At 50.8% G+C, this 22,050-nt stretch overlaps 1 protein-coding gene across 1 annotated transcript in view; it reads left to right on the forward strand.

The window, feature by feature from the left end:
• The first annotated feature begins 8,898 nt into the window (after positions 1-8,898).
• LOC140394916 (thrombospondin-type laminin G domain and EAR repeat-containing protein-like) overlaps positions 8,899-22,050 on the forward strand; it is a 254,744-nt gene continuing 241,592 nt past the window's right edge. The window contains exon 1 of the mRNA XM_072482103.1: positions 8,899-9,467. Coding sequence (XP_072338204.1) covers positions 9,386-9,467 — 82 coding nt within the window. The 5' untranslated portion in view covers positions 8,899-9,385. The remainder of the gene's footprint in view (positions 9,468-22,050) is intronic.

Genomic DNA, 22,050 nt, shown 5'->3' on the forward strand with positions numbered 1-22,050 from the left:
TCCCCGCCCTCGCCAAAAAAACAACGCCGGAGAATTCGGCAGCCGGCGTCGGAGCGGCGGGGCAGGATTCACGCCCCCCACCGGCGATTCTCTGACCCGGCGGGGGTCGGAGAATCCCACCCTTTAAAATGGACCTAAAGTCATGAGAATTCACATATATATGCAACTAAAAATAAACTTGGGGGAAGAAAGTCGACTAGATGGCAGCATCTAATTCCCGACAATGTTTTCCCAAACCTGCTACTTATTTAGGAAGGGTCAGGCGGAGCTCTTGTGTTGTAGTGGGCAGTGTCCCTATCTCTAGACTGGATGCTCTGGGTTCAAGTCCCACTTCAGGACTTGATGGCCCTGGAAGATGTGTTCATAATGCGTGCCATACAGGTTAATTATCAGCCCATAAACCCTTTTGATAGGCCTGATGGCAGGCGGTGAGAGCAGGAGGGTTTCCTGATCAGCCACACAACAGAAGGCAGTGGCAAACCATTGCAGTACTTTCTCAAGCATCATCATTAACCCATCCAATGGAAGTCCACGGTTGCCAACACCATCATAAAAGAGGAGGATTATGGGGGGTGGATGGGCCTGAGAATAGGTTGTGAACCCCATCCATACTTGTTCTGTCTATTAGCCTTATGGGCAACCCCTCCGAAGTGGGAATATCTAGGCCAATAATGCCCATTATTAGACACTTGTGACTAATTGAGTGTCCAGATGGGTTTAATTGCAATTTTGATTAGTAAACAAAGTGAGTAATGGGCACCATGGTTGATCACATAATCTCAATATTCATTGGCCTGGTGTCTGAATATTAATTTCATTCTTTGTGTACATTTGTGAAAATGGCAAGACACAAAACCGAGTGCATGAGTGTTTTTTAATAATTGTGTGTGCTTATGTCCTTGGTGACTGCTCATTGGTTGTTGAAATATTTTGTTGGTGCAGGTAAAAGTGCTGGGCTTCAGCACCATGGAGAAAGGGTCTGTCATTGTGGTCAGCTCAACCAATTGGAATTACTATTCCAGGCCAGCAAAAGAAGGCAAACTCAGCTGCAATAGGGCAGGTAATGACAAAGGGCAAGTAGTATCTCATCATGATCTCAATGTAAAGCAGCAATGGTTCTGGAACATTGACATGCTCAACCATCATGGGCGGCACAATGGCTTAGTGGTAAGCACTACTGCCTTACAGCACCAGGGACCGGGTTTGATTCTGACCTTGGGTGACTGTGTGGAGTTTGCACTTTCTCCCCGTGTCTGCGTGGGTTTCCTCTGGGTGCTCTGGTTTCCTCCCACAGTCCAAAGATGTACGGGGTAGGTGGTTTGGCCATGATAAATTGCTCCTTAGAGTCCAGGGAGTGCAGGTTAGGTTATGGGTTGCAGGGATAGGGCGGCGTGGGGTGTATGGGCATGAGTGGAGTGTCACAAGTCTACTTGTGACACTAATAAAAATTATTATTAAAAAAAGATGGCCATGCAGGCTAGAATGTCTGCATCCATTTATTGGGACATTGGTCCAGCTTTAAATTATCCCTCAAGCCCCTTCATATCCCTATCCAACCCTCCATGCCCCCTTACATTCTTCATGCCACTTCCTTGCTTCCTCAAACTTACATGCACTCACTCCTATGCATTCTCCACAGCCACTGTGGCAGACCTCAGGAGCCACATCTTTGAAAGAGACATGAAAAAACTTCTAACAATCTAGAAGAGCTTTCACACCAACACACATTCATACCGAAGAAAAATCTCTCATTCATAAATCCCATTCAGAAAATTTAAACCCCCTCAAATGGTCAACCTTTCAAATGGAAAGTTGCAAAAACAAACATCTATCTCATTTACCACATCAAGAACAGACAATTATTTTATAAGTTCACAAGTTCATAAGATATAAGAGCAGAATTAGGCCATTCAGCCCATCGAGTTTGCTCTGCCATTCTATCACGGCTGATATTTTCCTCACCTGTTACCTACAATGCTACAGGCCAAGAGCTGGATTGCAAAATCAGCCAGAGCATCTCCTCCTGAGAACACATGACCTTGGAGCAGGAGGATGCAATTTAGCCTCCCGAGCCTAAACACCCTCAATGTGATCATGGCTGACCCCGTCCTGACTTCAACTGTACTGTCCTGCCCGTTCTCCATAACCCTTCAACCCATTACCAATTAAAAATCTGTCAATATATATGTTTCTGGAACATACCTCTGCATTCACCTGAGGAAGGAGCAGTGCTCCGAAAGCTAGTGACATCGAAACAAACCTGTTGGACTTTAAGCTGGTGTTGTGAGACTTCTTACTGTGCTCACCCCAGTCCAACGCCGGCATCTCCACATCAATTAAAAATCTGTTTAACTCCTCAAATGTACTCACTGTCCCTGCATCCACTGCACGCTGGGGTATGTTCCATAGATTCAAAACGCTTTGGAAGAAATAGGCCGGGATTCTCCGAAATCCCAGCCAAGTGTTGACGCCAGCATAAACAGCGGAGAGGTGTACGCCGGAGTCAATGGGCCTCCTGGCCCAGCAATTCAGCAGGCTTCAGGGGTCCAGCACGGCGCCGGAGTGTTGCGCGCTGCTCTGGCACTGAAAGGCAGCCCTGTATGGCCAGCGCATGTCCGTGCACGTGCACGACGGCTGTCTCCTAGCCGGCCGACTCCGCGCCAGCGCATGCACGCAGTGCCCGTTTCCGCGCTGCCGGCACCATGCAACATGGCGGAGCCCTACAGCGGGCCCGCGCGGAAGGAGGTAGGCCAGCACAGCGGCACAGTGTTTAGCACTGGGACTAACTGCGGCGCTGAGGACCCGGGTTCAAACGCCGGCCCTGGGTCACTTTCCGTGTGGAGTTTGCACATTCTCCCCATGTCTGGGTGGGTTTCACCCCCACAACCCAAAGGTTGTGGATTGGCCATGCTAAATGGCCCCCTAATCAGAAAAAAATATATTGGGTAGTCTAAATTTATTTAAAAAAAAACACCTTCCATTCCACAAAAAGTCTATCCTCGATACTTTGTGAACCAGGGAAAAGAACGAGTACAGCCCCTTGGTTCTCCACCCCCCCGCAGCCCCCCCCCACCCCTCCCCCCCATCTCATCCAGGCATGGGCCAGCGAGCGCGGCTGCGACCTGTCCATCCTCGGTTCTTGCACCATATTCCAATCCCCTCCTGCTATTAGCATGTGTGAGTCCGGGATGGCCCCAGCACCTTCCTCACAAACCCTGCATGATCCCAGTTAAGGCCATGCACATTTGCCAGCGCCACCAACCTCCCCTCCAACAACCCTGCTACAATCACATATCTACCCCCCTGGTCCGCCACCACTTTCTCTCTCTGAAACCTCAATGCCTTGCCCACCAACACTACTATCCCCCCGTGCCCTACTGTTGAATCCTGAATGAAATACTTGGCTTACCCAGCGCTTCTTGAGCCTCTTCTGGTCCTTCACCTTCAGGTGGGTCTCTTGTAACATGCCAACATCAGCCTTTAAGCTTTTAAGGTGCGCAAACACCCTCGACCTCTTCACTGACCCCCCGCCCACCCCCCCCCCACCCCCCCCCCCACCCCCCCCACCCCCAACGCCCCAAACCCCTCATGTTTACTATTCTGATCAGAGGTCTCTCATCCCTCCCGCCCCTCCTCTCCACCATCATCATAACTCCAGGCCCTGCCCATTGCCCTGGCCTGCCCTGTCCCTTTGTTGTCATCAAACCCCCCCTCCCAGAAGCCCCCATCCACTTCCTCTCAAAAACGCCTCTCCCCGTATCGAACCCCTCCCCCCAATTTCCCCCCCCCCCCCCCCCACTTTTCACAGCTCCCAGCCCATCGACACCTGTTTGACCTGGCTCCAATGACCACAGACCTTCCCCCCCAACACACTCCTGTTCACTAGCCAACTTAACCTTGCTAGTGTGGAGGCCCCAGCCCAGCCCTCCTCCTCCTAATCCCCTCCACATGCCCAGTCCCAAAAACAAAGAAATCCCTTCAAACAAACTAACCCAGTGCAAACACACAACCCCCAGAAAACCGCCATCACAAAAATATCAACTCCTACCCTTCCCAAACAGGCAACTTCACACCCTTAAATCACATATAACATGAAAATAGAACTATGCACAACTCTCCACCCCTCTACCCTCGGTCCAAGACCAGACCCTCAGTCCCATTTCTCATTTCTGTCCCAGTCCTTCTGCCTTCACAAAAGCCTCCGCCGTCTCCACCGTCTCGAAGTAAACGTCTTTGGAGTTGTAGGTCTCCTTCAATTTAGTAGGGTACACTACGCCAAACCTCACACCGCTGTTATATAGTGCCGCCTTCAAACGACCGAAGGCCGCCCACCTCCTCGCCAGCTCCACGGTTAAGTCCTGGTATATACATATACCAGCTCCAGCCCACTGCACCTAACGCGTCTGCTTCGCACAACTCAGGACCTTCTCCTTCACCTGTGAAAACAAATTATTACTGCCTTTGGCAGCTCATTCATCTTCAATTTAGTCCTCATCGACCGATTAGCCCGATTCAGTTCATGCCGAGAGGGATCGTCCCCATCCCCCAGCAGCTCCGCCAACACCATGGCAAAGTACTCAGTCGGCCTTGGACCCTCCACCCCCTTGGGCAAACCCACAATTCTTAAGTTCTGCCGCCTAGATCTATTCTCCAGGTCCTCCACCTTCGCTCGTAGACCCTTGTTGGCCTTCACCACCATCTGCAGCTCCTCGCCCGTTGAGGTGAGCTGATCGTTGTGTTGCGACAGAGCTTCCTCCACCCGCTTCAGCTTCTCTCCCTGCTCCAGCACCTCGGCTGATGTCCCTCGACACCGCCGCCTTCACCGGGGCAATCGCCTCCTCCCCCAGTACCTTCATTGCCGCCATCATTTCCGTCCTCATCACCTCCATGTGTTTAGCAAACTGTTTTTCGAATTCCACGGCCATCAGCTCGGTCATCTTTTCTTTTTTTTTAATTTAGAGTACCCAATTATTTTTTTCCAATTAAGGGATAATTAAGCGACAATCCACCTAACCTGCACATCTTTGGGTTGTGCGGGTGAAACCCACGCAGACACGGGGAGAATGTGCAAACTCCACACGGACGGTGACCCCGGGCCAGGATTCGAACCTGGGACCTCAGCGCAATAGGCAGCAGTGCTAACCACTCCGCCACGTGCTGCCCTGTACCAATTCATTTTTTACAATTAAGGGGCAATTTAGCGTGGCCAATCCACTAAACCTGCACATCTTTTGGGTTGTGCGGGTGAAACCCACGCAAATACGGGGAGAATGTGCAAACTCCACACTGACAGTAACCCGGGGCCAGGATCGAACCTGGGGCCTCGGAGCCCTGAGTCAGCAGTGCTAACCACTCCGCCACTCTGTCTTCGGGCAGTTTTCTGCCGTGAGCGACCCAGGTTCTGCTATCTTTTCTGCTGCTGGGCTGATCCTTTTGCTCGGTGGTGAACCTTCACTTGCCCCCTTCATCCCAGCAGCCTTCTTCTGAGCTTTAGACAACCCCCACCCCCCCCCCCCCTTTATCCTTATATCTCCCTGCACCTGTTCATTTAAAAATTGCCCCTGGGACCGGGCATTAGCTTCAAAAAAATTGAGCCTGGAGCAGGAGCCACCCAACATACGACTTCTTCCTACATGCTGCTACCGGAATTCCCAGAGAGAAACAGAGTTAACATTTCGAGTCTGCATGACCTCTTCAGAGCTAAAGAAAAATCTATTGGGTTTTATACTATTTAAGAGAGGGTGGCACAGGTGGAGCAAAGCAGAAAATCAGGGATAGGTGGGAGCTGGGGGAGTTTTTGCAATCATGTCAATCATGGCTGATATTTTCTCATCCCCATTCTCCTGCCTTCTCCCCATAACCCCTGATCCCCTTATTAATCATAAACCTTTCTATCTCTGTCTTAAAGACACTCAGTGAATTGGCCTCCACAGCCTTCTGCGGCAAAGAGTTCCACAGATTCACCACCCTCTGGCTGAAGAAATTCCTCCCCATCTGTTTTAAAGGACCGTCCCTTTAGTCTGAGATGGTGTCCTCTGGTTCTAGTTTTTCCTACAAGTGGAAACATCCTCTCCACGTCCACTCTATCCAGGCCTCACAGTATCTTGTAAGTTTCAATATGATCCCCTCTCATCCTTCTAAACTCCAAGAAGTACAGACCCAGAATCCTCAAACGTTCCTCATACGATAAGCTCTTCATTCCAGGGATCATTCTTGTGAACTTCCTCTGGACCCTTTCCAAGGCCAGCACATCCTTCCTCACGGGGCCCAAAACTGCACACAATACTCCAAATGGGGTCTGACCAGAGCCTTATACAGCCTCAGAAGTGCATCCCTGGTCTTGTATTCTCGCCCTCTTGACATGAATGCTAACATTGCATTTGCCTTCTTAACTGCTGAGGACATTCGGCTCAACGAGTCTGCACCGGCTCTTGGAAAGAGCACCCCACTTAAGCCCATACCTCACCCTATCCCAGTAAACCAGTAACCCCACCATGGCGAAGGGCAATTTAGCGTGGCCAATCCACCTAACCTGCACATCTTTGGTCTGTGGAGCACCCGGGGGAAACCCACGCAGACACGGGGAGAACGTGCAGACTCCGCACAGACAGTGACCCAAGCCGGGAATCGAACCTGGGACCCTGGAGCTGTGAAGCAATTGTGCTAACCACTGTGCTACCATGCTGTCCCATCGGCACAAACTGTGGTAGAGGAGGTGAAAAAGGTACTATGTCTAATTTTGGGAGCATCTTCTGACAAATCTTTCCCCAGCTCCACAAGACAGTCAAGCAGATGCAGGAACTCATGGTTATCCATGAAGCCGCATTGGGAGATATCCCACTTAAATGAGATGTGGGCATCAACAGCAAGGCCGACATTTGATGCCCACCCCTAATTGCCCTTGTGTGGTTTGTTACGTCATGTCAGAGGGTGGTCAAGAGTAATCTACATGTGGACCAGACCGGGTAAGGTTGGCAGATTTCCTTCCGTAAAGGATATCAGTAAACCAGATGAGTTTTTACAACAGTGAATGATGGTTTCATGGTCATCATTATTGAGACCCGCTTTTGATTCCAGATTTTGAATCCCACCAGCAGCCATGGTAGGATTTGAACCCATGTCATGCCTTAGGTCCAGTGACATTACCACTCCTCCACCATCTCCATACAAGAGCCTTAAAGGAATTTGATAGGATGAGCTCCAGGAGGATGTTTCCACTTATGGGAGAGACGCCACCCAGGTGAACACAGTTTAAGACCAAGAGGCTGACCATTTAAGATGGATATGAGGAGAATTTTGTTTTCTCTCAAAGGGTCGTCAGTCTGTGGAATTCTCTTCCCCAGAGGCAAGCCATTGAATTTATTCAAAATAGAGTTCGGTAAATCTTTGATAGACAGGGGAATCAAGGATTATGGGGATGGGGGGAACAATAGGATAGCGGAGTTGAGAACACAACTAGACTGGCCATAATCTTATTGAATGGTGGAGCAGACTGGAAGGGCTGAATGGCCGACTCTTGTGTTCTGATATAAATGCAAGTCTTTCTTTTTATTAATGGTGGAACAATGGAAATCTACATCTACCCCTCTCCCTTTTGAATGAACTACAGTGTGGGCAATTGAAGATAATTGACAAAACAGGCAACGGGATGAGATGGAGTGTGGGTGGGATGAGGGAGAGATTTTTAAAAACACAGCAGGTTGTGATCTGGAATGCGCTGTTTGGAAAGTGCGGTGGAAGCAGTGACTCAAAAGGGGGGGGGGCGGCACGGTGGCATAGTGGTGAGCACTGCTGCCTCACGCCGCCGAGGTCCCGGGTTCGACCCCGGTGCCGGATCACTGTCCGTGTGGAGTTTGTACATTCTCCCCGTGTTTGTGTGGGTCTCACCCCCACAACCTAAAAATTGCAGGGTCGGTGGATTGGACATGCTAAACATCCCCTTAATTGGAAAAAAAAAGTATTTGGTACTCGAAGATTATTTTTTTAAGCTCTCAAAAGGGAATCGGATAGATACTGGGATCGGAATGAGGTGCTGGGCAATGGAGGAAGGCAAGTGGGTGGGGCAGTAGATCTTGCAATGGTTTTCTAGTGACTGGACGCACTCCTGAAATATGTTACAAGAGCAAAGTGGGGGGGGGGGGGGGGAGAGGCACGGATTTGCTGTGAAAGTTTACAAGGTTATCAGTGTAGAGTGATGTGGACACACACAGCACTTCTCTCTGCACCCCCCCCCCCCCCCCCCTCTTGTGCCTTGAATATTTGCCTAACTTTCATGGAATCCCACCGGTGCCAGGCATGGCCACTCAGCTCAGCGAGTCTGCACTCTCCTCTGAAAGAGCAAAGCAAATTACTGCAGATGCAGGAATCCGAAACAAAAACAGGAAATACTGGACAATCTCAGCAGGTCTGACAGCATCTGTGGAGCGAGAAGGGAGCTAACGTTCCGAGTCTGGATGACACTTTGTCACACCGCACTGCCCCCTTTCCCGCCTTATCCCCCGAACCCCACACCTAACCTTTGGACACTAAGAGACAATTTAGCATGGCCTATCCACCCAACCTTGCACATCTTTGCAAGCGAAATGTCGACTGCTACTGCATTTTAAACCGACCTGCACATGCCCACAGCGCCTCTCGTTGCTGAAGGCTGTGCGGAGTGAAAGGAATCCTGTGGATGGAAATGAGTGTGAGGCTGCTGGTGGCGCAGGCATCGCGCTGCCGAAAGGGGATTTCCTCCAGCTCTTCCTAGTCTGAGGTTTGGCACTGGATGAGAGCTCTGGACGGAGGGAGGGAGGGGAGATCTCTGGGAAGAGTGGCAGAGGCAGCTCAGGTGTCCCCGGTGTGTATAAAGCTGCCAAGGAGCTGATTTGACTGGGAGGCGATTACACACAAACGAACGTCACCAATAAAGGCAGGAATCTCCAGTCCGCCTCTTAAAGAGAGGAGCAGGAGACACGAAACTGACTCGAAGCCGCAATCCCGCTGCTGGAGTTACTGCAGAGGGTGGAGGGGCTGCTCCCGCAATCCTGAGAATTAAGCAACTTTTAAACAGATCATCTAAGCGAATTGCATCAAAGAGGGGTGGATTTCTCCTTTCATTCATATCTGCCCTCGAATCATCCACCGTGGGAAAGGGGCTGAGGAGGGGGGCAGACAGGGGGATGTCCTCTGGGCATGTTGCACTGCCCTGCGATCAAACAGCACCGCGCCCAGCCGCACCGGCCGTCCTGAGAGCGGACCACACGCTCCGACTGCCCACCCTGTGATGAAGGAGAGCGGGGGCAGCTCTGGGACCGGCTCGGCACTTTACCCACGGCGATGATCGGATGCTTGCGGGACGGCGAGAAGGAGGGTTGATGTTGATGGATGTGACTGAGAAGCCCCAATGCCTGCCCTCCTCCTCCTCTGTGCACTCCTGCACCTGGGTCTACACAGCACTTTGGCCAGAAGACACATTCCGTGCACAGGTAGGCAGGAGAGCACAGTGAGAGAATGTTGACAGGCAGAGAGACACTGTACAGAGCCATAGGTGTAAATGTGACAGTGTGCAGTGACACAGGAGGTGAGAATGTGACAGTGTGCAGTGAAACAGGCGATGAGAATGTGACAGTGTGCAGTGAGACAGGCGATGAGAATGTGACAGTGTGCAGTGAGACAGGAGGTGAGAATGTGACAGTGTGCAGTGAGACAGGAGGTGAGAATGTGACAGTGTGCAGTGAGACAGGAGGTGAGAATGTGACAGTGTGCAGTGAGACAGGCGATGAGAATGTGACAGTGTGCAGTGACACAGGAGGTGAGAATGTGACAGTGTGCAGTGAAACAGGCGATGAGAATGTGACAGTGTGCAGTGAGACAGGCGATGACAATGTGACAGTGTGCAGTGAGACAGGAGGTGAGAATGTGACAGTGTGCAGTGGGACAAGCGATGAGAATGTGACAGTGTGCAGTGAGACAGGAGGTGAGAATGTGACAGTGTGCAGTGAGACGGGGGTGAGAATGTGACAGTGTGCAGTGAGACAGGTGATGAGAATGTGACAGTGTGCAGTGAGACAGGGGGTGAGAATGTGACAGTATGCAGTGAGACAGGTGATGAGAATGTGACAGTGTGCAGTGAGACAGGGGGTGAGAATGTGACAGTGTGCAGTCAGACAGGTGATGAGAATGTGACAGTGTGCAGTGATTCAGGTAGTGAGAATGTGACAGTGTGCAGTGAGACAGGCGATGAGAATGTGACAGTGTGCAGTGAGACAGGAGGTGAGAATGTGACAGTGTGCAGTGAGACAGGGGGTGAGAATGTGACAGTGTGCAGTGAGATAGGTGATGAGAATGTGACAGTGTGCAGTGAGACAGGCGATGAGAATGTGACAGTGTGCAGTGAGACGGGAGGTGAGAATGCGACAGTGTGCAGTGAGACAGGAGGTGAGAATGTGACAGTGTGCAGTGAGACAGGAGGTGAGAATGTGACAGTGTGCAGTGAGACAGGAAGTGAGAATGTGACAGTGTGCAGTGAGACAGGAGGTGAGAATGTGACAGTGTGCAGTGAGACAGGAGGTGAGAATGTGACAGTGTGCAGTGAGACAGGGGGTGAGAATGTGACAGTGTGCAGTGAGATAGGTGATGAGAATGTGACAGTGTGCAGTGAGACAGGCGATGAGAATGTGACAGTGTGCAGTGAGACGGGAGGTGAGAATGCGACAGTGTGCAGTGAGACAGGAGGTGAGAATGTGACAGTGTGCAGTGAGACAGGAGGTGAGAATGTGACAGTGTGCAGTGAGACAGGAAGTGAGAATGTGACAGTGTGCAGTGAGACAGGAGGTGAGAATGTGACAGTGTGCAGTGAGACAGGAGGTGAGAATGTGACAGTGTGCAGTGAGTCAGGGGGTGAGAATGTGACAGTATGCAGTGAGACAGGTGATGAGAATGTGACAGTGTGCAGTGAGACAGGGGGTGAGAATGTGACAGTGTGCAGTCAGACAGGTGATGAGAATGTGACAGTGTGCAGTGATTCAGGTAGTGAGAATGTGACAGTGTGCAGTGAGACAGGTGGTGAGAATGTGACAGTGTGCAGTGAGACAGGAGGTGAGAATGTGACAGTGTGCAGTGAGACAGGTGATGAGAATGTGACAGTGTGCAGTGAGACAGGTGGTGAGAAAGTGACAGTGTGCAGTGAGAAAGGAGGTGAGAATGTGACAGTGTGCAGTGAGACAGGAGGTGAGAATGTGACAGTGTGCAGTGAGACAGGCGATGAGAATGTGACAGTGTGCAGTGAGACAGGAGTTGAGAATGTGACAGTGTGCAGTGAAACAGGCGATGAGAATGTGACAGTGTGCAGTGAGACGGGGTGAGAATGTGACAATGTGCAGTGAGACAGGAGGTGAAAAAGTGACAGTGTGCAGTGAGACAGGAGGTGAGAATGTGACAGTGTGCAGTGAGACAGGAGATGAGAATGTGACAGTGTGCAGTGAGAAAGGCGATGAGAATGTGACAGTGTGCAGTGAGACAGGAGGTGAGAATGTTACAGTGTGCAGTGAGACAGGCGATGAGAATGTGACAGTGTGCAGTGAGACAGGAGGTGAGAATGTGACAGTGTGCAGTGAGACAGGAGGTGAGAATGTGACAGTGTGCAGTGAGACAGGAGGTGAGAATGTGACAGTGTGCAGTGAGACAGGAGGTGAGAATGTGACAGTGTGCAGTGAGACAGGAGGTGAGAATGTGACAGTGTGCAGTGAGACAGGCGATGAGAATGTGACAGTGTGCAGTGAGACAGGAGGTGAGAATGTGACAGTGTGCAATGAGACAGGTAGTGAGAATGTGACAGTGTGCAGTGAGACAGGTAGTGAGAATGTGACAGTGTGCAGTGAAACAGGCGATGAGAATGTGACAGTGTGCAGAGAGACAGGAGGTGAGAATGTGACAGTGTGAAGTGAAACAGGCGATGAGAATGTGACAGTGTGCAGTGAGACAGGAGGTGAGAATGTGTCAGTGTGCAGTGAAACAGGCGATGAGAATGTGATAGTGTGCAGTGAGACGGGAGGTGAGAATGTGACAGTGTGCAGTGAGACAGGAGGTGAGAATGTGACAGTGTGTAGTGAGACAGGAGGTGAGAATGTGACAGTGTGCAGTGAGACAGGAGGTGAGAATGTGACAGTGTGCAGTGAAACAGGAGGTGAGAATGTGACAGTGTGCAGTGAGACAGACGATGAGAATGTGACAGTGTGCAGTCAGACAGGCGATGAGAATGTGACAGTGTGCAGTGAGACAGGAGGTGAGAATGTGACAGTGTGCAGTGAGACAGGAGGTGAGAATGTGACAGTGTGCAGTGAGACAGGAGGTGAGAATGTGACAGTGTGCAGTGAGACAGGAGGTGAGAATGTGACAGTGTGCAGTGATAGAGGAGGTGAGAATGTGACAGTGTGCAGTGAGACAGGAGGTGATAATGAGACAGTGTGCAGTGAGACAGGAGGTGAGAATGTGACAGTGTGCAGTGAGACAGGAGGTGAGAATGTGACAGTGTGCAGTGAGACAGGCGATGAGAATGTGACAGTGTGCAGTGAGACAGGAGGTGAGAATGTGACAGTGTGCAGTGAGACAGGAGGTGAGAATGTGACAGTGTGCAGTGAGACGGGATGTGAGAATGTGACAGTGTGCAGTGAGACAGGAGGTGAGAATGTGACAGTGTGCAGTGAGACGGGATGTGAGAATGTGACAGTGTGCAGTGATACAGGAGGTGCGAATGTGACAGTGTGCAGTGAGACAGGTGGTGAGAATGTGACAGTGTGCAGTGAGACAGGAGGTGAGAATGTGACAGTGTGCAGTGAGACAGGAGGTGAGAATGTTACAGTGTGCAGTGAGACAGGCGATGAGAATGTGACAGTGTGCAGTGAGACAGGAGGTGAGAATGTGACAGTGTGCAGTGAGACAGGAGGTGAGAATGTGACAGTGTGCAGTGAGACAGGAGGTGAGAATGTGACAGTGTGCAGTGAGACAGGAGGTGAGAATGTGACAGTGTGCAGTGAGACAGGAGGTGAGAATGTGACAGTGTGCAGTGAGACAGGAGGTGAGAATGTGACAGTGTGCAGTGAGACAGGAGGTGAGAATGTGACAGTGTGCAGTGAGACAGGAGGTGAGAATGTGACAGTGTGCAGTGAGACAGGAGGTGAGAATGTGACAGTGTGCAGTGAGACAGGCGATGAGAATGTGACAGTGTGCAGTGAGACAGGAGGTGAGAATGTGACAGTGTGCAATGAGACAGGTAGTGAGAATGTGACAGTGTGCAGTGAGACAGGTAGTGAGAATGTGACAGTGTGCAGTGAAACAGGCGATGAGAATGTGACAGTGTGCAGAGAGACAGGAGGTGAGAATGTGACAGTGTGAAGTGAAACAGGCGATGAGAATGTGACAGTGTGCAGTGAGACAGGAGGTGAGAATGTGTCAGTGTGCAGTGAAACAGGCGATGAGAATGTGATAGTGTGCAGTGAGACGGGAGGTGAGAATGTGACAGTGTGCAGTGAGACAGGAGGTGAGAATGTGACAGTGTGTAGTGAGACAGGAGGTGAGAATGTGACAGTGTGCAGTGAGACAGGAGGTGAGAATGTGACAGTGTGCAGTGAAACAGGAGGTGAGAATGTGACAGTGTGCAGTGAGACAGACGATGAGAATGTGACAGTGTGCAGTCAGACAGGCGATGAGAATGTGACAGTGTGCAGTGAGACAGGAGGTGAGAATGTGACAGTGTGCAGTGAGACAGGAGGTGAGAATGTGACAGTGTGCAGTGAGACAGGAGGTGAGAATGTGACAGTGTGCAGTGAGACAGGAGGTGAGAATGTGACAGTGTGCAGTGATAGAGGAGGTGAGAATGTGACAGTGTGCAGTGAGACAGGAGGTGATAATGAGACAGTGTGCAGTGAGACAGGAGGTGAGAATGTGACAGTGTGCAGTGAGACAGGAGGTGAGAATGTGACAGTGTGCAGTGAGACAGGCGATGAGAATGTGACAGTGTGCAGTGAGACAGGAGGTGAGAATGTGACAGTGTGCAGTGAGACAGGAGGTGAGAATGTGACAGTGTGCAGTGAGACGGGATGTGAGAATGTGACAGTGTGCAGTGAGACAGGAGGTGAGAATGTGACAGTGTGCAGTGAGACGGGATGTGAGAATGTGACAGTGTGCAGTGATACAGGAGGTGCGAATGTGACAGTGTGCAGTGAGACAGGTGGTGAGAATGTGACAGTGTGCAGTGAGACAGGAGGTGAGAATGTGACAGTGTGCAGTGAGACAGGAGGTGAGAATGTGACAGTGTGCAGTGAGACAGGAGGTGAGAATGTGACAGTGTGCAGTGAGACAGGTGATGAGAATGTGACAGTGTGCAGTGAGACAGGAGGTGAGAATGTGACAGTGTGCAGTGAGACAGGAGGTGAGAATGTGACAGTGTGCAGTGAGTCAGGCGATGAGAATGTGACAGTGTGCAGTGAGACAGGCGATGAGAATGTGACAGTGTGCAGTGAGACAGGAGGTGAGAATGTGACAGTGTGTAGTGAGACAGGAGGTGAGAATGTGACAGTGTGCAGTGAGACAGGAGGTGATAATGTGACAGTGTGCAGTGAGACAGGAGGTGAGAATGTGACAGTGTGCAGTGAGACAGGAAGTGAGAATGTGACAGTGTGCAGTGAGACAGGAGGTGAGAATGTGACAGTGTGCAGTGAGACAGGAGGTGAGAATGTGACAGTGTGCAGTGAGACAGGGGGTGAGAATGTGACAGTATGCAGTGAGACAGGTGATGAGAATGTGACAGTGTGCAGTGAGACAGGGGGTGAGAATGTGACAGTGTGCAGTCAGACAGGTGATGAGAATGTGACAGTGTGCAGTGATTCAGGTAGTGAGAATGTGACAGTGTGCAGTGAGACAGGTGGTGAGAATGTGACAGTGTGCAGTGAGACAGGAGGTGAGAATGTGACAGTGTGCAGTGAGACAGGTGATGAGAATGTGACAGTGTGCAGTGAGACAGGCGATCAGAATGTGACAGTGTGCAGTGAGACAGGAGTTGAGAATGTGACAGTGTGCAGTGAAACAGGCGATGAGAATGTGACAGTGTGCAGTGAGACGGGGTGAGAATGTGACAATGTGCAGTGAGACAGGAGGTGAAAATGTGACAGTGTGCAGTGAGACAGGAGGTGAGAATGTGACAGTGTGCAGTGAGACAGGAGGTGAGAATGTGACAGTGTGCAGTGAGACAGGCGATGAGAATGTGACAGTGTGCAGTGAGACAGGAGGTGAGAATGTTACAGTGTGCAGTGAGACAGGCGATGAGAATGTGACAGTGTGCAGTGAGACAGGAGGTGAGAATGTGACAGTGTGCAGTGAGACAGGAGGTGAGAATGTGACAGTGTGCAGTGAGACAGGAGGTGAGAATGTGACAGTGTGCAGTGAGACAGGAGGTGAGAATGTGACAGTGTGCAGTGAGACAGGAGGTGAGAATGTGACAGTGTGCAGTGAGACAGGCGATGAGAATGTGACAGTGTGCAGTGAGACAGGAGGTGAGAATGTGACAGTGTGCAATGAGACAGGTAGTGAGAATGTGACAGTGTGCAGTGAGACAGGTAGTGAGAATGTGACAGTGTGCAGTGAAACAGGCGATGAGAATGTGACAGTGTGCAGAGAGACAGTAGGTGAGAATGTGACAGTGTGAAGTGAAACAGGCGATGAGAATGTGACAGTGTGCAGTGAGACAGGAGATGAGAATGTGTCAGTGTGCAGTGAAACAGGCGATGAGAATGTGATAGTGTGCAGTGAGACGGGAGGTGAGAATGTGACAGTGTGCAGTGAGACAGGAGGTGAGAATGTGACAGTGTGTAGTGAGACAGGAGGTGAGAATGTGACAGTGTGCAGTGAGACAGGAGGTGAGAATGTGACAGTGTGCAGTGAAACAGGAGGTGAGAATGTGACAGTGTGCAGTGAGACAGACGATGAGAATGTGACAGTGTGCAGTGAGACAGGAGGTGAGAATGTGACAGTGTGCAGTGAGACAGGCGATGAGAATGTGACAGTGTGCAGTGAGACAGGAGGTGAGAATGTGACAGTGTGCAGTGAGACAGGAGGTGAGAATGTGACAGTGTGCAGTGAGACGGGATGTGAGAATGTGACAGTGTGCAGTGATACAGGAGGTGCGAATGTGACAGTGTGCAGTGAGACAGGTGGTGAGAATGTGACAGTGTGCAGTGAGACAGGAGGTGAGAATGTGACAGTGTGCAGTGAGACAGGAGGTGAGAATGTGACAGTGTGCAGTGAGACAGGAGGTGAGAATGTGACAGTGTGCAGTGAGACAGGTGATGAGAATGTGACAGTGTGCAGTGAGACAGGAGGTGAGAATGTGACAGTGTGCAGTGAGACAAGAGGTGAGAATGTGACAGTGTGCAGTGAGTCAGGCGATGAGAATGTGACAGTGTGCAGTGAGACAGGCGATGAGAATGTGACAGTGTGCAGTGAGACAGGAGGTTAGAATGTGACAGTGTGCAGTGAGACAGGAGGTGAGAATGTGACCATGTGCAGTGAGACAGGCGATGAGAATGTGACAGTGTGCAGTGAGACAGGAGGTGAGAATGTGACAGTGTGCAGTGAGACAGGAGGTGAGAATGTGACAGTGTGCAGTGAGACAGGAGGTGAGAATGTGACAGTGTGCAGTGAGACAGGCGATGAGTATGTGACAGTGTGCAGTGAGACAGGAGGTGAGAATGTGACCGTGTGCAGTGAGACAGGTGAGAATGTGACAGTGTGCAGTGAGACAGGCGATGAGAATGTGACAGTGTGCAGTGAGACAGGCGATGAGAATGTGACAGTGTGCAGTGAGACAGGAGGTGAGAATGTGACAGTGTGCAGTGAGACAGGCGATGAGAATGTGACAGTGTGCAGTGAGACAGGAGGTGAGAATGTGACAGTGTGCAGTGAGACAGGTAGTGAGAATGTGACAGTGTGCAGTGAAACAGGCGATGAGAATGTGACAGTGTGCAGTGAGACAGGAGGTGAGAATGTGACAGTGTGCAGTGAGACAGGAGGTGAGAATGTGACAGTGTGCAGTGAGACGGGATGTGAGAATGTGACAGTGTGCAGTGATACAGGAGGTGCGAATGTGACAGTGTGCAGTGAGACAGGTGGTGAGAATGTGACAATGTGCAGTGAGACAGGAGGTGAGAATGTGACAGTGTGCAGTGAGACAGGAGGTGAGAATGTGACAGTGTGCAATGAGACAGGAGGTGAGAATGTGACAGTGTGCAGTGAGACAGGTGATGAGAATGTGACAGTGTGCAGTGAGACAGGAGGTGAGAATGTGACAGTGTGCAGTGAGACAGGAGGTGAGAATGTGACAGTGTGCAGTGAGTCAGGCGATGAGAATGTGACAGTGTGCAGTGAGACAGGCGATGAGAATGTGACAGTGTGCAGTGAGACAGGAGGTGAGAATGTGACAGTGTGCAGTGAGACAGGAGGTGAGAATGTGACAGTGTGCAGTGAGACAGGAGGTGAGAATGTGACCATGTGCAGTGAGACAGGCGATGAGAATGTGACAGTGTGCAGTGAGACAGGAGGTGAGAATGTGACAGTGTGCAGTGAGACAGGAGGTGAGAATGTGACAGTGTGCAGTGAGACAGGAGGTGAGAATGTGACAGTGTGCAGTGAGACAGGCGATGAGAATGTGACAGTGTGCAGTGAGACAGGAGGTGAGAATGTGACCGTGTGCAGTGAGACAGGTGAGAATGTGACAGTGTGCAGTGAGACAGGCGATGAGAATGTGACAGTGTGCAGTGAGACAGGCGATGAGAATGTGACAGTGTGCAGTGAGACAGGAGGTGAGAATGTGACAGTGTGCAGTGAGACAGGCGATGAGAATGTGACAGTGTGCAGTGAGACAGAAGGTGAGAATGTGACAGTGTGCAATCAGACAGGTAGTGAGAATGTGACAGTGTGCAGTGAGACAGGTAGTGAGAATGTGACAGTGAAACAGGCGATGAGAATGTGACAGTGTGCAGTGAGACAGGAGGTGAGAATGTGACAGTGTGAAGTGAAACAGGCGATGAGAATGTGACAGTGTGCAGTGAGACAGGAGGTGAGAATGTGACAGTGTGCAGTGAAACAGGCGATGAGAATGTGACAGTGTGCAGTGAGACGGGAGGTGAGAATGTGACAGTGTGCAGTGAGACAGGAGGTGAGAATGTGACAGTGTGTAGTGAGACAGGAGGTGAGAATGTGACAGTGTGCAGTGAGACAGGAGGTGAGAATGTGACAGTGTGCAGTGAAACATGAGGTGAGAATGTGACAGTGTGCAGTGAGACAGACGATGAGAATGTGACAGTGTGCAGTCAGACAGGCGATGAGAATGTGACAGTGTGCAGTGAGACAGGAGGTGAGAATGTGACAGTGTGCAGTGAGACAGGAGGTGAGAATGTGACAGTGTGCAGTGAGACAGGAGGTGAGAATGTGACAGTGTGCAGTGAGACAGGAGGTGAGAATGTGACAGTGTGCAGTGAGAGAGGAGGTGAGAATGTGACAGTGTGCAGTGAGACAGGAGGTGATAATGAGACAGTGTGCAGTGAGACAGGAGGTGAGAATGTGTCAGTGTGCAGTGAGACAGGAGGTGAGAATGTGACAGTGTGCAGTGAGACAGGCGATGAGAATGTGACAGTGTGCAGTGAGACAGGCGATGAGAATGTGACAGTGTGCAGTGAGACAGGAGGTGAGAATGTGACAGTGTGCAGTGAGACGGGAGGTGAGAATGTGACAGTGTGCAGTGATACAGGAGGTGCGAATGTGACAGTGTGCAGTGAGACAGATGGTGAGAATGTGACAGTGTGCAGTGAGACAGGAGGTGAGAATGTGACAGTGTGCAGTGAGACAGGAGGTGAGAATGTGACAGTGTGCAGTGAGACAGGAGATGAGAATGTGACAGTGTGCAGTGAGACAGGTGATGAGAATGTGACAGTGTGCAGTGAGACAGGAGGTGAGAATGTGACAGTGTGCAGTGAGACAGGAGGTGAGAATGTGACAGTGTGCAGTGAGTCAGGCGATGAGAATGTGACAGTGTGCAGTGAGACAGGCGATGAGAATGTGACAGTGTGCAGTGAGACAGGAGGTGAGAATGTGACAGTGTGTAGTGAGACAGGAGGTGAGAATGTGACAGTGTGCAGTGAGACAGGAGGTGAGAATGTGACCATGTGCAGTGAGACAGGCGATGAGAATGTGACAGTGTGCAGTGAGACAGGAGGTGAGAATGTGACAGTGTGCAGTGAGACAGGAGGTGAGAATGTGACAGTGTGCAGTGAGACAGGCGATGAGAATGTGACAGTGTGCAGTGAGACAGGAGGTGAGAATGTGACCGTGTGCAGTGAGACAGGTGAGAATGTGACAGTGTGCAGTGAGACAGGCGATGAGAATGTGACAGTGTGCAGTGAGACAGGCGATGAGAATGTGACAGTGTGCAGTGAGACAGGAGGTGAGAATGTGACAGTGTGCAGTGAGACAGGCGATGAGAATGTGACAGTGTGCAGTGAGACAGGTGAGAATGTGACAGTGTGCAGTGAGACAGGCGATGAGAATGTGACACTGTGCAGTGAGACAGGAGGTTAGAATGTGACAGTGTGCAGTGAGAAAGGAGGTGAGAATGTGACAGTGTGCAGTGAGACAGGTGAGAATGTGGCAGTGTGCAGTGAGACAGGAGGTGAGAATGTGACAGTGTGCAGTGAGACAGGAGGTGAGAATGTGACAGTGTGCAGTGAGACAGGAGGTGAGAATGTGACAGTGTGCAGTGAGACAGGCGATGAGAATGTGACAGTGTGCAGTGAGACAGGAGGTGAGAATGTGACAGTGTGCAGTGAGACAGGAGGTGAGAATGTGACAGTGTGCAGTGAGACAGGAGGTGAGAATGTGACAGTGTGCAGTGAGATAGGAGGTGAGAATGTGACAGTGTGCAGTGAGACGGGAGGAGAGAATGTGACAGTGTGCAGTGAGACAGGAGGTGAGAATGTGACAGTGTGCAGTGAGACAGATGGTGAGAATGTGACAGTGTGCAGTGAGACAGGAGGTGAGAATGTGACAGTGTGCAGTGAGACAGGAGGTGAGAATGTGACAGTGTGCAGTGAGACAGGAGATGAGAATGTGACAGTGTGCAGTGAGACAGGTGATGAGAATGTGACAGTGTGCAGTGAGACAGGAGGTGAGAATGTGACAGTGTGCAGTGAGACAGGAGGTGAGAATGTGACAGTGTGCAGTGAGTCAGGCGATGAGAATGTGACAGTGTGCAGTGAGACAGGCGATGAGAATGTGACAGTGTGCAGTGAGACAGGAGGTGAGAATGTGACAGTGTGTAGTGAGACAGGAGGTGAGAATGTGACAGTGTGCAGTGAGACAGGAGGTGAGAATGTGACCATGTGCAGTGAGACAGGCGATGAGAATGTGACAGTGTGCAGTGAGACAGGAGGTGAGAATGTGACAGTGTGCAGTGAGACAGGAGGTGAGAATGTGACAGTGTGCAGTGAGACAGGCGATGAGAATGTGACAGTGTGCAGTGAGACAGGAGGTGAGAATGTGACCGTGTGCAGTGAGACAGGTGAGAATGTGACAGTGTGCAGTGAGACAGGCGATGAGAATGTGACAGTGTGCAGTGAGACAGGCGATGAGAATGTGACAGTGTGCAGTGAGACAGGAGGTGAGAATGTGACAGTGTGCAGTGAGACAGGCGATGAGAATGTGACAGTGTGCAGTGAGACAGGTGAGAATGTGACAGTGTGCAGTGAGACAGGCGATGAGAATGTGACACTGTGCAGTGAGACAGGAGGTTAGAATGTGACAGTGTGCAGTGAGAAAGGAGGTGAGAATGTGACAGTGTGCAGTGAGACAGGTGAGAATGTGGCAGTGTGCAGTGAGACAGGAGGTGAGAATGTGACAGTGTGCAGTGAGACAGGAGGTGAGAATGTGACAGTGTGCAGTGAGACAGGAGGTGAGAATGTGACAGTGTGCAGTGAGACAGGCGATGAGAATGTGACAGTGTGCAGTGAGACAGGAGGTGAGAATGTGACAGTGTGCAGTGAGACAGGAGGTGAGAATGTGACAGTGTGCAGTGAGACAGGAGGTGAGAATGTGACAGTGTGCAGTGAGATAGGAGGTGAGAATGTGACAGTGTGCAGTGAGACGGGAGGAGAGAATGTGACAGTGTGCAGTGAGACAGGAGGTGAGAATGTGACAGTGTGCAGTGAGACAGGAGGTGAGAATGTGACAGTGTGCAGTGAGACAGGAGGTGAGAAGGTGACAGTGTGCAGTGAGACAGGAGGTGAGAATGTGATAGTGTGCAGTGAGACAGGAGGTGAGAGTGTGACAGTGTGCAGTGAGACAGGAGGTGAGAATGTGACAGTGTGCAGTGAGACAGGAGGTGAGAATGTGACAGTGTGCTGTGAGACAGGCGATGAGAATGTGACAGTGTGCAGTGAGACAGGTGAGAATGTGACAGTGTGCAGTGAGACAGGTGGTGAGAATGTGACAGTGTGCAGTGAGGCAGGCGATTTGAATGTGACAGTGTGCAGTGAGACAGGAGGTGAGAATGTGACAGTGTGCAGTGAGATAGGTGATGAGAATGTGACAGTGTGGAGTGAGACAGGAGGTGAGAATGTGACAGTGTGCAGTGAGACAGGCACAGAGAATGTGACAGTGTTCAGTGAGACAGGCGATGAGAATGTGACAGTGTGCAGTGAGACAGGAGGTGAGAATGTGACAGTGTGCAGTGAGACAGGAGGTGAGAATGTGACAGTGTGCAGTGAGACACGAGGTGAGAATGTGACAGTGTGCAGTGAGACAGGAGGTGAGAATGTGACAGTGTGCAGTGATACAGGAGGTGAGAATGTGACAGTGTGCAGTGAGACAGGAGGTGAGAATGTGACAGTGGGCAGTGAGACAGAAGGTGAGAATGTGACAGTGTGCAGTGAGACAGGCGATGAGAATGTGACAGTGTGCAGTGAGACAGGAGGTGAGAATGTGACAGTGTGCAGTGAGACAAGAGGTGAGAATGTGAGAGTGTGC

The sequence above is a fragment of the Scyliorhinus torazame genome, chromosome 2, assembly GCF_047496885.1.
Source record: "Scyliorhinus torazame isolate Kashiwa2021f chromosome 2, sScyTor2.1, whole genome shotgun sequence".
Classification (NCBI taxonomy): Eukaryota; Metazoa; Chordata; class Chondrichthyes; order Carcharhiniformes; family Scyliorhinidae; genus Scyliorhinus; species Scyliorhinus torazame.